The 14,658-nt window shown below is 38.8% G+C and overlaps 1 protein-coding gene across 18 annotated transcripts in view; it reads right to left on the reverse strand.

Moving 5' to 3' along the window:
- Positions 1-14,658, reverse strand: part of DLG2 (discs large MAGUK scaffold protein 2) — a 1,060,606-nt gene that overhangs the window by 522,035 nt on the left and 523,913 nt on the right. Inside the window, exon 1 of one of the 18 annotated variants that reach the window (XM_063326033.1) lies at positions 10,192-10,329. The exons of 16 other annotated variants lie outside the window; for them this stretch is intronic. In XM_063326033.1, the coding sequence (XP_063182103.1) occupies positions 10,192-10,269 (78 nt within the window). In that variant the 5' untranslated portion in view covers positions 10,270-10,329. Of the gene's footprint in view, positions 1-10,191; positions 10,330-14,658 lie in introns of those variants that run through there. One more of the 18 variants, XM_063326050.1, reaches the window with a different exon arrangement.

Consider the following 14,658-nt stretch of genomic DNA (forward strand, 5'->3'; position numbering starts at 1 on the left):
AATATTTTTTGCATTTGCAATGTAATAGTCTTGACTAGTCAATACCTTCCTTGCTAACAGTACCATCGCTGATTACAGTAATGTTATTTTAACTTTCTGTGCACATCTACATAATTCTTTGGTTCCGATTCAGTTTTCAAAACCTTCCAGTACCATTTTTTAAATGCATTTGCATTTATACATCCAGATCTATATTAAAAATTTTGGCTCATAAGCAGCTTAGCAAATTGCACACAGACCTTTTGTAAAGCCGTCTCACCATGGATATATCCTTCCCAGTGCTGAGCCTGAACAGCAAATCATGATACGTACCATATCTATCTAAGGTGAACTTTCAAAACAGACATTCTTAGGTCAATAAATGTATACGAATGTTTCAGAAGTTGTTAAATGTACAGCAAGATGGACAAGGAAGAGTTCTCTTTTTCTTCTTTTTTTTTTGACTGATTTCTTCCTATTGTCTCACTGACTCAAATAACGTGGCTCTCAGAAGAGGAAGGCAGGGACTTCTTTTACCCTTATGAAGAAAGATGAATGTGAAGAATGGGGAGAGCAAAGCAAGATAGGCTGGAGGAAGTTAAGAACAATAACAGCGTGTCCCACTTCAAGAGGAAGGCTCATTCAATAGAATATTGCACCAAACAAAACAAAACAATGACCAGGCTCTAAGCGTAGTCCTGGAAACAAAGAGTAGCAGCAGGATTGCTTTCACTTAATCTTGAACATCTATTTCAAAATGGCAAATTGATACTTCTTAACTGCCAAGCTGTTTTTATTAATACCATAGAATATCCTGACCTTTTGCTACCTTATAAAAGTACATGACAGTCTTCTCAAAAATAATTCACCTAAAATCTTTAGAACAGTTGTCAGCTAAGAAAACCACACCTACATATACATAACTCATCAGCTAAACTGGGAAAGAGTATCATGTTTAGAAATGAGTAAACCACATTTTTCTACATCTTCCTTATGTCTCAAGGCTAAAGAACATTTCATACATTTATAAAATTGTGTGCTATAGCTATTCAACACTCTAAACAGAATCAAGAAGTATACATTTGGTAGCAGGCCTCTTATTACACTTCAGTATCTAATACGTTATCCTAATCCTATGACCTTGCTTCTCAAGGTAACTTGTTAGACAAGCTTTTTAAAAGTAAGATGAGTGATATGGCTGCTATTAATCAATCCATGCTCAGTTTAAACATCACTGCATGGAATACGGAAGAACTTAATGGAAGGCAGATTGAAGTAAATCGAAAAAAATCTTTGTCTGGGACTGAAATACAAAATTTTCACACAAAGTTTGCTGTTCAAATCCAGTTCTAGTTTAATAATGACAAATTATTGCACTGCTGAGCATCATGAAAGGCATGTGATAGCCTCAGACTAGTTAATACTGGCTAAGATTAATTAATTGATTAACTAATGGGATCGCCAAACATAATGAGTCACTCAGCATAGGGCTGGTATCATCGCCGTTCATCTCAGAAGAGCTAAGAGTTGTGGGAGCTGTGTAGCTTCACATACTTGCTCTGTTATCTGAAGGCTGTCATTCCTGAGCAGACTTGCCACGATGGTGGGGGAAAACATGGGGCACCTTGTTTTGCTCTTTTCTGAGGTACGTGTAAGCTGCGGTGAAAAAGAGAGCTTCAGTCTTCAGAACAGTTTGAGAACGCTTCACGTGACATTTGGGCCTCCTTCCTGGTGGGAAAAACTCTCATACTGCACGTACCAGCTAATCCCTTGATTCTGTCAAATTGCTCATCTGAAGCTGTTAACATATATTAAAGCTATAACCAAGCTTTCCCTGACATGCATCAACATTTTAAGTAGCGTATGGCAGAGAAATTTTTTTGCACCATAAAAAAAAAAAAAAAGTGCCTCCTTTAAAATAAACTGTCTTGAGAATCATATTACATGACAACAATTCTAAATTTTCCTAAAGCTGTTTGCACACACACGTCTTTGGCAAGGTGCCTTCCAGTGGGAGCAAGTTACATACATACCAGCTGTAACGGCCCATATAGTAAATTAAAAACATGTAAAGTATAGTTTGTTAATCTACTTTAGGAACTAGTGAGAGAATTCTCATCTCAGTTTTCTCCAGGGACTCTAATGCCAAAGGACAGATTGTTTCTTGTCAGCATTTCAAACTGATCTCTATTTGCAAACATAGCGAGTGATGCCAAATGCAGTTCAGAACGCAAATCAAACAACTATTTTATTATACACTGTTTTGAATTGCATATGCAGGACCGAGAGGCAAGTAACGCCAAAAAAAAAATAAAATATCATACTTGCACATCACACGAGCCATTTTCATAATATACTCGAACACTGCATAAAAATGCAAAGAAATAAAACAATTCCAATAAAATAATGAGCACCTTATGAATTAAATATTCTATTCACAATGCTACACACTGGGATTTAACAGAACATGATATATATAATGTAGACTAAGCGTGGAAAATCCAACTAAAGCTTCAAATGAAGTAAATATACTTCTTTTTCTCTTTAAAAAAAAGAAACCAAAACAAGGGGGAAATGACAAATTATTTATTGAATGAAAACAGGAAAGAGAAACTGAGACAAAAAGTTCTTTGAAAAAACAGAGTAGCTTGTATCCTATGATAATAAACCCACTTATTCATTAGAAGCAGGTCCACACTGATTCCATTTGAGTCACAGCACGAGCAATCAGAGTAGCAATTAATGCCACCATCGGTGTGGCAGGCATTTTCTGAATGTCTTCCTGTCCGTCTTGGTTTTGTTTTTTTTAAGCAAAAAAGATGAAATTTAACTGGAAAAGTTACTTAACCTGTTTCTAAGATGATCGCAACACTGGCTAAATCAGCAAAGGAAAAACTGGTTTAAGTGACATGCTGTAGACACCTATGGATTATGAATGAGTGACCTTGTTGTACCTGACAGGCAAATACGTACAGCAGTTGTGTGCCGGAATCACAGCCATGGGGGAAAGAAGAGGCATCATCAATGTATGGCAGCCAGCTAATCTAGAGTCCTCTTCGTGAAAAAGTGACGATAGGGAGTGAAAGAGATGAGATATTCTTTTCTCTACAAAGAGCTCACCTATAGCTCTGATTAACAGATATTTCTTTAATGAACAAAAGCTAATTTAAAACAGGAGTCTCCCTTATTGCTCATTAATTGCTACAGGTAGTTGCTGGGCCTGTGCAGACGGAATGGGCGAGCAAAACAAGAGCAAAATCCCTCACAGATGAAAAAAAAGAAAAAGACTACTTTGAAAGAAAAGATTCCAAAGGATTAACTTCCGTAGTTTACTGTTGATCAGTATCTTACTTTAAAAAACATCCCTCTTGCATTTCAGTTGAATTTATTTATTATTATTATTATGGTGATTGTGAAGGGGAAGTGAGTTATAAGCATAATAAATCTCTACTTAAGCAGCTTATCCCTACTGTTATATATTAATTATGGTGCATCTGGGATTATAACCAACTGCAAATAAAAAAGGGAGGGAAAAAATAAAAGAGTTGAGTAGCTATATGTTTCTGGATTAAATCCCAATATAAGAAAATGTCTTAGAATTCTAACTGTGCTAAAGCAAAAGGCACAACGAGCTCTGGGTACAGGAGCACTCACATATTCTTCTCCACAGTTATGTGTGAAAAGACAAGATCTCTCCATAAAACTGTAAAATAGAGCACTTACAAAGTCCATTTGAAAAGATTCCTCCAGGGGTCTGAGATCTCAGCTCCCATATCTGTTCAAACAGGTAGTTCTACAAATAAGTGATGCGCTTTTGTCATCCCATTGAATCTGGTCAATGGGGGCTCTCCTTCGCCCAAATTCAAGCAAAACTATCCACCCGCCCTTACAGCATCTTGCAGCTACAGGAGATGTCCCTTAGCGAAGCAGTCATTTCGCCTTTAGCCAAGGCCGGAACTAGACACGCAAGTTTTATCACTTCATCGCAACCCCAGTGGACTGGAAATAATTTGTTGAGCTCTGATTTGAAAGAGAGCACTTGTTAAGACATCTAAGGTATACATGGAAATAGCGAAGGGAAGAGAAGGTTTATCTTGTTTGGTTTTAAATATATACATGTAAAAATGATATAAGGAAAAACGTGTTTATCTGGTATTATGTTTTATGATTTCTGAATCGCAAAGTTTTTACTCTATGTTGTGAGTAATTACTGTTTCAAATGAACTTCTTATCTCTTTCAAATTATATTGCTGGGCAGCTACTTGCAAACAAAGTAAAAATGAAACCATAATACGTAGCCTAGAACAGCCTACTCTGCAATTAACTACATTCAAATACAGATATGAGAATGATCTGGATATCAAGTGTCATCTTGACATGAAGAGTTAATTCTTGCTATTGCCAGGACACTGTCAGAAAAATTATTAAATATTCCTGCATTTACAGGCAATTTTTTTTTTTTGTTACACATCCCAATTTTGTTAACCTCTTAAGGCAAATTTTCCTGTCTTTTTGCAAATATTTCATTGTAGCATGCCAGTCTACCAAGGATATTCAATTTACCCGAAATGACTCTAGAGCACATAGAAGGAAAAAACACCTGCTGGACTATTTTCTACTTGTCTAGTCTGCACTACATCACATTAGAACTACTCACTTAAATTGATACTGTGCAGTTTGTGAATGTTGCTTATGGGTAATCTTTATTTTTATTTACAATTGATAGTCCAGAAACTAGAATCATAGAATCATAGAATCATTCAGGTTGGAAAAGACCCTTGGGATCATCGAGTCCAACCATCAACCCCACTCTACAAAGTTCTCCCCTGCACCATATCCCTTAACACCACATCTAAACGAGTCTTATCACATCCAGGGATGGTGACTCCACCACCTCCCTGGGCAGCCTGTTCCAGTGTCTGACCACTCTTTCTGTGAAGAAGTTTTTCCTAATGTCCAGCCTAAACCTCCCCTGCTGCAGCTTGAACCCATTCCCTCTTGTTCTATCACTAATTACCTGTGAGAAGAGACCAGCACCAACCTCTCTACAGCGTCCTTCAAGTAGTTGTAGAGAGTGATGAGGTCTCCCCTCAGCCTCCTCTTCCTCAAACTAAACAGTCCCAGCTCCTTCAATCGCTCCTCATCAGATTTATTCTCCAGGGCCTTCACCAGCTTCGTTACCCTCCTCTGCACTCGATCCAGCACCTCGAGATCTCTCTCATATTGAGGTGCCCAAAACTGGACACAATACTCTAGGTGTGGCCTCACCAGTGCTGAGTACAGGGGGACAATCACCTCCCTCCTCCTGCTGGTCACTACATGTTATTTGTATCATTATATATACACACATATTTTTAAATGTAAACTGCTTCTGTCTTGAATTATAAAATTAATAAATGAGTTCAACTGGAATGATAAACTAAATCTTCTGGGGTAAATCTTACATATTTTCAAATCCAAGACACCTGTTCTTAAAACTGGTAACACCGTAAGAGCACTTTGGTATCTAAAAGCTAGAAAGAGAATTCTAACAACATTATTCTGTAAAATGATGGTGAAAGTCAACTCGTTTAAACACTTTACATTGGTCCTGCTGTTTTGCTCCCAAAAATAATGCACGAGGAGAAACCTTCTACAGTGACTGTCGTCTTCAGATGCAAAAACTCAACAAGATGACTAATTCTAGCAGTGTTTAAAATTTGTGTTTCAAAGTTGAAACGTGTTCCACTTCTGAACACGCAGAAAAAACAGTATTCAACTTCCCCATTGAAATTAAATGACAGGGTGACTTTGGCATGTCTTTCCTTACTTTTGGTATTAAATCTTGAAACCCAAATTCTATCAATATAGTGAAGCATTATCAGAAGCTTTTTCACACTGCTTTAGCTCACCCTCTCAGATCAACACGATTAATTGCTCCGTTACTTTTCTGTACCTCTTCCAATCATTTAAAGTACTTATTTTTACAGCATAACCACATGCAGTTAACATCTCTTGATTTCTATTTGATTGTGGTTTAATGAGAAAAATTCAAGACATCAATCTTTGCGTTAAGTTATTCTAGTTCCGATGTTCAAATGATCATGTTTACTCTCATAGCAATAACCCTTTCATGTGACAAACTCAAAGCATTTATATATCTTTAATAAAACAGGTAAGAGTGGAGCTGCCTTGAAAGGACTTCAGTTGTTTTCAGGCAATATTCCCTGTACACTAAATATCTTGCTACTTGAGGGAAAGAGTAACACTAGCAATCAAGCCAAGACAACCGGATTGAGATAGAATTTGTAGATAACAACAGCAATATATGCTGGAGAGAGCTTATGATCCAGCCTAACAGAAACAAGAAAGTATGAGGAACTTTGACATGCTTGAGTTTTCCCAGGCAGAATGAGAACATTAAGAGCAATTAATAGGCATTATCCCATTTTACTTATAGAGATAAGCAGTTTTAGTGACCACTGGTCGGGGAAAAAGAGTTCACTTTTGCAAAGTTTTAAGGTTTTTCAAAAGATTTTGTTCCATTTCTGAATTAAAATAAGTCTTTTCATTATATCATAAAAATATGACTCAAATAAAAATACTGGTGGATGCTACTTAACTTGAAAGAACCGTTATCGTCATGGTTAGGACACCGCAGGCTGCCATTCATCCAGTTCTTCCCAGATGTCTCCTCTACTTTCCAGATGACATTTTAACAGTAAGAGTTCATGTCTGGGTTTTAGAAGCCTAACATCTACCAGGTAGTCCTTAAGTTATGTGCAGGAGTCGATGAGACAGTGCCCTACCGCAGGGTCCAGCTCATCTGACCACAGCCTCCAAGGAAATGACAGGCTGGAAGGGAAGCAAGGGCTGGAAATACAGGCCAAGAGCAGCAGTGCTGGCACTCAATAGCAGGTGCTGGTTAGGTAGATAAGAAAACCAGCCCAGGAGCTACCGCAGGTCTTAGTGAGAAGAGGTCCACCTCCTCCCTTTGGTCTCCCAACTCCTTGCCACTTACTAGCACCTTTTACCCTTTCCCTTTCACCAAGCCCCAAGCACAGGGCAAGTTCTGTCTCCTGAGAGCCCCTAGTCCTCAGGCTGCAATTCTGCAGGCCTCACAGTATCAAGCAGCAGCATGTCCCACTCATTTTGTGTGGATCTGTATGCCAGCCAGCTCTCCCAGAGCAGGTACCGCCATATTCAGGTATGGGGAGATGAGGAGCTGGGAGCTTTGGGGGGATGGGAGGTATGGGGATGGGAACTCCAGCTTTGGAAAAGATGGGGAGCTCTGAAGACCCTGGGGCCAAGCCCACCCACATCACCACAACCAGGCACCCTTGTGCAGGTCCGCAGCACACACAGAGGAGCACCACACTGTCACATTAATGCCACCTTAGCTCCTGCCACAAAGGACTGGCCCAATCGCTATCCTTTCCCTTGCCTTCGTGTACACCCCGTGGCATTGCGTGTTCTCCTTTGCACCTCGGGAACTCTGCTGCCCTAAATAGTCACCTGGGAGATCCAACTTCAGGTCATCTCTCTGCATACTTCAGGCCCAAAGTTCTCACGATTTAACGAACTGTTCTGTCAGCTTGTGCATATGTGTGTGTGCGTACAAGTCCATGCTATAAACCCCTTCTGCCATGTTCCCCCCCCAACAATTTTCTTCCTGGTCCTAAGAAAACAAATAGACTCATACAAAATTTCTGTTTCTTAGAAATACTCCTTAAAAAAATTCTTGACTTGTACTTGTCCAAAGAAGCTAAGCATAATAGAAAAATCTGTTATGGAACCATACTCTCCTGATCCCCGCTATTCACATTTTAACTGCAAGAAACTCTTTTTGCACACATAGGCTATTAGAAATTATTGCTGTATGTTATTACCTCCAAAAGCGCATTAAGAAAACAATGTTTAATTCAAATCATGCACACAGAGAAAAAGCTAATTATTCTTCCAGGAAAAAAAATATGTAAGGCAAAACTGCATAATAATTTGATTATTCAACCATTATACAAAAAAAAAAAAAGACAAAACCAAAAAAAGCCATGCAGTTAAATGCTATTTTAATTTACTTTTTGATAGACCTCTTTTCATATCTGTGTTCTCCTGTTACCAAGATATTGTACTGAAGATGTCAGTGTTGATCAGCTTCCAATCATCAATAGCACTTACTGAAATAGCACCCTGCTAGGAACGGGATTTTGTGCCTTTGCTGGAGCACTCCATTGATTTATGGGGGAAGAAAAAGAAAAAATAAATAATTAAAAGTGAACCCTGCCTGTGGAATAAAGCTAAAAGAAATACATTTTAATTTTGATAAAAGACAATAAGTAAACATCTTACAAGATGTTTTCTTGCATACTTAACTGTCTTCTGGAAAAAATAAAATTCTCCTGCAAATACGCTAACAGCATGCTCAAAAAATGTTGGAAAAAAGCTTTTCTTTAAAAATTATGAGGTATGGCTTGAATAGCACTGACCTGAGTTGTCTCGATTATTTTGAAAGTCAGATACAGCTGAATAAGTATTAATATAATAGGTTCATACAGAAATATTTGCAAATACCTTCAGAGGAAAAGAAAGAGAGCTAAAAATTTTAAAGCATTCTTTTAGTCTGTGTTACGAGACTCTGCAGAGAAGAATATATTTTCTTAGTGAATACTCTGGCACTTTTTATGAATTTTTGCAGGGTTATTGGAATAATCTATACACACACACGTTTTAAACAACCCGCACTAAATCTGGCTTTAAAGCTCCTGAGTGAGCCCCGCTGTGTCAGGAGGGGAATGTGTCCGCTCGCCCTGCCTCTGTCACCTCGGAGGAAGTCTGAAAGCAAAGGCTCCTCTGGAGGGAGCCCCTCAGGACGAACGAAGATCCAGTCTGCAACTTTTTTTTCCTCCCATAGCAACACAAAACCAGCAGGAGAGTTTATATGATGCCCTCTGTGTTGAAATATGATTAACGACAAAGAAAGTTTGACAGTCCCATGTATAGCGATCGGCATTTCTATTTTCCATTATGCATACGGTGTGAAATGTATAAGTCACTATTACTTGGATAACTTCCCAATGGCTTGGATGTTTAAATTTCAAAATTACCACATCGCACTTTTTTAACCACTGGGAATATTTTGCAGAAATAGCAAATTTATGCCCATTCTCCCCTCCTCAACCATAAATAGAATGTATTTTTACTAATAATTTAGTCCAGGTGAAGAGCTTTTCCAGTTACAGAGGAATTCAGGCAATGGATAATTACTTAGTGGATTGGTGGCTCTATTAGATAGCATAAGATATATCAAACAAATAATAAAGCAACCCATTTATAAATTCTTTGACTACATCAAAGAGAGCAAGGAAAAGAGGAAGCTGTCATTATCAGACTAATGAGGTAACTTTATAGCATTACATTGAAGTTTTTTTTCCCCCCAATCTAATGCCGAGTTTATAAAAGAGGAATTAGTCCCATTTTGAAAACGGTTTGTATGTTAATTTAAACAAAACCGGAATGCAGGTCTACTAACTAAATGCTTGCATATTCAGAACAAAAGGCAATCGCCTCGATATCCCCCAATTATCATTACTGCAAATACCAAAACAATTGAAGTTTTGCTCATAGAGAAAGAAGGCAGAAGAATCTTACCTACGAGGACTTCCAGAAAACAGCTGGTTAAACATAGTTAAATGTTACGAGAAGAAAAATACTGAAAGATAGTACTGACCATTTTTACATCCCTATATCTTTTTAAATAAAAGGGATCCATGCTGCAGCACAGTTTCAACAAGTAACATGAAAGAAAATCCCCAAACATTATAAATGCTTAACATGTTATTACATTCTTGTTGGTCCCACACTAGAAAAAATATACAAGCAGCAAACAATCAACCGTTGTTTAAGAGCCTAATATTGTACTAGTAAAAATAATGCAGCACAGCAACAAGTTCACTGGAGTGCTCCCTTAACACACAACATACCAGATGCACAGCTGTTTATCTTGCAAAAAAAAAAAAAAAAAATAAAGAAAAGAGGGCATAAAGACTTTTGAAAGGATCTTCTCCCCGGTATTTAATAACTAATATGCAAAGTATTCAAGGATTCTTGCATGAAATCATGAATAGCAATGGGTCGTTTTTCAGGGTATTACAAAAAGCTAACCAGACACACAACAGGACGCCAGCAGGCAGCTTGCATGAGACATAAGGCTTTCTATTCCCACTAGGAACATACCTTCTCTGATTTTGCTTTCCTGGCGTTATGCACAAACCTGCGTCCCAGCTTCTTGGCATACCAGATAGAGGCAAACATTGTAGTGATGAAGATTTCAGTCTGGATGTGCAGCACACACACCCACCAAAAAAAAAAAAAAAAAAGAAAAAGGCAACCAAAAAAACTTCCCCCACAACTGAGATGATAGAAATCTAATGCTGGTTAAGGTCTCTCAACTATGCTGTGGCTTTGTCAGGTCCTCTCATGCTGCCTTCTGGAAAAAAAGAAAAAAAAAAAAAAAAAAAAAAGACAACCAACAACCCAGTGTGGCCAGTCTGCAGGTGTATTTACATACTGCCAGCAGGAAGTCCAGGGTGAGGCAGCTTTGCATCCAGCTCACATCCCGTCTGCTAAGTGCCTGTCTGCAGTTCTTTAGCACTGTCACCACAACTACATATGTGTCAGTACGAAAGGAAGCTGCAGTAAACTACTGTAGCAGACAGCTCACCTCCTCTTCTCCTGTGCTGAAATTTAACTCCTTGGTTCTCTGGGATTTGCCGGCATGCAACAGAAGCAGCAGCAGTTCAAATGGGAGATACACGGCACTGCAGGAAAGGAAAGGGGTACGGAAGTGCCAAAAATAGAAACGTATATTAACTGTTAAGGTGAAGGAACAGGTGCTTTACATGTTTCAGGGCAATTAAGATATGAAAGGGAAATGGATTTTACTTTGATCTAGGGGGCTGGGATCTATTCAGAGATATTTTTGTTACCTAGTTTCAGTTTGCAGCAGAAAGACATCATAGCGGCTCAGTTCGCTTGCTGATGTCATACACGCTTTGCTAAAGGATTTAAGACTCACCCAAGGACTTCTGTTTTTCTTTGATAATTGTTCCGGTAGAAAACTGACTTTTTTTTTTTTTCCCCACATTAATCTTTAACTTCTGCCCTACCTAAGCTTGCTTTTTCCTCTTCCTTTAATTGCAAGTTATTTTACATTAGGAGTTGAGAAGTGCTTATGAATGCCTGTTTTTGCAGTGAAACAGCAATGTACTATTTTCCTTTTGTCACATACTTCAGCTTTAACCCCCGCACCTCTCTTCAGTTATAATCTCTAAACAATAAGCAGAAACATACCCTTTTGGCTCCAGACATACGACTAACCAGATGTTCCTCCCAGCCAGAGGCAGTATCAAAGCTGTAAACTTACAGGGTTTATAGCTATTTGATAGTAATTTGCATTATAAGACAAATCCTGCTCCTTGCCCTCCCACCCACAGTTGTGGAGATACCAACATGCAGGATAACCGCTGCTGTCCCTTGTGCAGGATCGCATTTGGGATGCACACACGCAAGAGGAATTTCTGCTCTGCTATTCTGTGGTAAAGAGCAAATCAAAATTAACAGATGCACGGCAAAGGAAATACAGTCATAGCAATCCAGTGTAGGGCTCTTGGGGCCAAGGAAACACTTCTTCTGCCCCAGGATTTCCAAAGAATGGCTAAAACTATTTTCTCCAGGGTGCATGAATTCAAAAGGGAAAATATTCCACTCCCACTTACAACTTACACAGACCATCCAAGCTACTGGAGCTCGATGGCATTGCCCAAGCTTTGAGCCTGAGGGCATATACTGCTGAATTCTGTTAAGATTACAGAGTTCAAAGAATTCCTTCAATACATTTTAAAATGGTAAGTTCGTTAACTAAATTGAAATTCTTAGACAGTGACTTTTTTGTCAAGGAAACTCCGAGGTATATGTTTGATTTTTGCTTAACATCTAAAACGTTCTAACAAAATATTTGGTAATATTTCTGGGAAAAGAGCAGTTTCTAATTATTTCCAATTCAGACATTGGGTTAATCCTGGCAGTTAGAAAGTTATAAAACCACAAGAAAGAGTCAAATCGTGTCTCATCTGGAGTAAGATTGATATAGAAGAGCTATCTGTCCATAGCATCACTCCAACTCTCTGAACTCTGAGCAGATGGCAAGGTGGATTCTCCAAGGAGCAAAAACCTTTACTACGCCTCGTAGCAGACTCGTACCACTCTCCACATTTGCGGGATGACAGAGTGCCCTATAATGGAGGGAAGGGAGGAGAAGGAAGAAAGATGGCCTGAAAAATTTAGGAAGAAACAAGAGATCTTATTTCTAGCTGGGATATCACTGTAGCGAAACATGGATGGGGGGAAAAAAGTGCAGAAAAGGAGAAGCAACATCATGACACAGCTTAGCCAACACCATAAATGTTAAAGTTAAAAGAACAGAAAAAAAAAATAATCGTACGTGTTATATGCCTAAGCAGTAGAATACCTCTCCTACTCTGCTCCCATGCTCTTATGAAGAGAATAAGCATAATTTGAAATCATTGCACTACAACCAAAAAAGGGTACATTCTCTCAAGCAACTATTTATATAGTCTTATGTATATTCAGCTGCTGAAAAAATCGAAGGAAACAGTCATTAAACAATAAAACCTCCTTTTTATGACTTCTATCATCAACATTAGCAGCTTTACTGAACTATTTATTCGGGAAAAATAGGGAGTAATAAAAAGACACAATTCATCCCACTTAAAGGAAAAAAAATAGTCTACATTGTTCATTTAAGGAATAATGACAAAGCAATAGGGAGGTAATTTTCTCCACCCACTGAAAATGTTAGATCAGGAAGAATAAATCTCACCAAATACTTAATTCTGATTCTAATCAGAAACGTATTTTAACTATTCGCCTGCTTTTGCAGATCTATCCAAACCCTAGAATATAGCAATGGCCAGACTACAAGCCGTGTTCTTACAGCTCCATCATGCAGTAGTCTGCCATACATTGTCAATAGCAGGTTTATTAGGTCTGTACTGCTACCTCGGGATTTTATGATTATTAATATTTTACTGTAACCATAACGAAGCCTGCATTTTACAGAAGTGCTACAAGCCGAGCTGCTTTAGAAGAATTGGAGCTCCCAGCTGCTGTCTGCTCACCGGAGTAATATGTACTTTAGCTTGCTCACTGAAGTGCTACATTACAAGGGCAGAGAGATGCATGCAATTGAGCAGGAATATTATCACAGACAGGAGATAATCAGTTAAGAGCAAATTTTACAGTGGGCTTCTTGCTGCGAATGAGTGGATGGACTTCAGTAAACCAAACCACTTCTATACTATACATTAAATTGCATTCTCATGCCTCTGTGAGAAGAATTGGTCTTACCACAAGTGGACACATGGGTATAAGCATAAAGCAACTACGGTGTTGAATCCTATTCTTTTTATGACACGGCTCCCCAACATTGCAAGCAATGGCAATTGATGCTCAGTACCGAAACAGATGGTCGCTTCAAACACCTTGCCAACTGTTTGTACGCACCGAGTATCACCCGTATTTCTGACGGTCAGCCTCCTCTTTCAATTTTAACATTGCTGTTTTACTTAAGCAGCACATGGGAAGGAGCGCAGCTTAGCTTTAGACAGGGCATTAATCTTCTCCTGTTAAGGGATAACTTCTCACAGCGCACACGTGGGGTGTCAGCCTCCCCCTCACACACCTGTGGTGAAGATAGATGTTAGCTGTAGATTCTGTTTCTCTCCTACCTCTATCTGAATATATACACACAGTAGTCATAAAATGTGATGACAGGGGCCATTTAAAATACAAATACAGATCAGTCATAAATAATGCCTTTCTTGTACGAATAGGAGGACAGACGAATAGATTAGTCATTCAGGGTTTGCAGAACTCCGGCTCCAGTGAAATGGACAGGAGATGGAACAAGTTAAAAACGAAATACCAAAGATTTAAGACCAGCACCTCGCTTCAAGGTTTATATGTTAACACTTGGCACAGCTGTGGATACAGGAACAGAGCTGATGATGTGAAACTAAGGTAGCTAGCTTTCTTTTTTTTCAGTACCAGGCAACAACAGATATTGATTTGGCTGACTGTACAAGCAATCATTTCCCGTCCTCAACACAACTAATTATCTTACACGGTTACATGATGCCAAGACAAGTTATTTAATGACCAGAATACTAGGAAAGACAGGAACCTTAATTTCTGCTATTCCATCCAGAAGATATAAATTTTAGGCATTCAGATCTTACAGGAGTTGAAGTAGATGGAAGTCCCAAGGTTTTGTAAGGACCTGATTTTTCATTCTTTGCTGTAAACAGAGGCAAATGGACAAATATTCCTCCTCCTATTGCAACAGGCCCATGGCCACTCTTACAAAAGGGCTAGTTACCCAAGTCAGCACCACCAAAACCTATTCCGACTTCTCCTTTGGCCAGGGCAGAACCCATTCTGTCGCAGTAACAATACAGACAAAAGATTATCATAGAACAGAATCACAGAATCATCTAGGTTGGAAAAGATGTTTAAGACCATCAAGTTCAACCATTAACCTAACACTGCCAAAACCACCACTAAACCATGTCCCTCAGCACCACATCTACACATCTTTTAAATACTTCCAGGGATGGTGAGCCA

This window comes from Chroicocephalus ridibundus, chromosome 1 (genome assembly GCF_963924245.1).
Source record: "Chroicocephalus ridibundus chromosome 1, bChrRid1.1, whole genome shotgun sequence".
Classification (NCBI taxonomy): domain Eukaryota; kingdom Metazoa; phylum Chordata; class Aves; order Charadriiformes; family Laridae; genus Chroicocephalus; species Chroicocephalus ridibundus.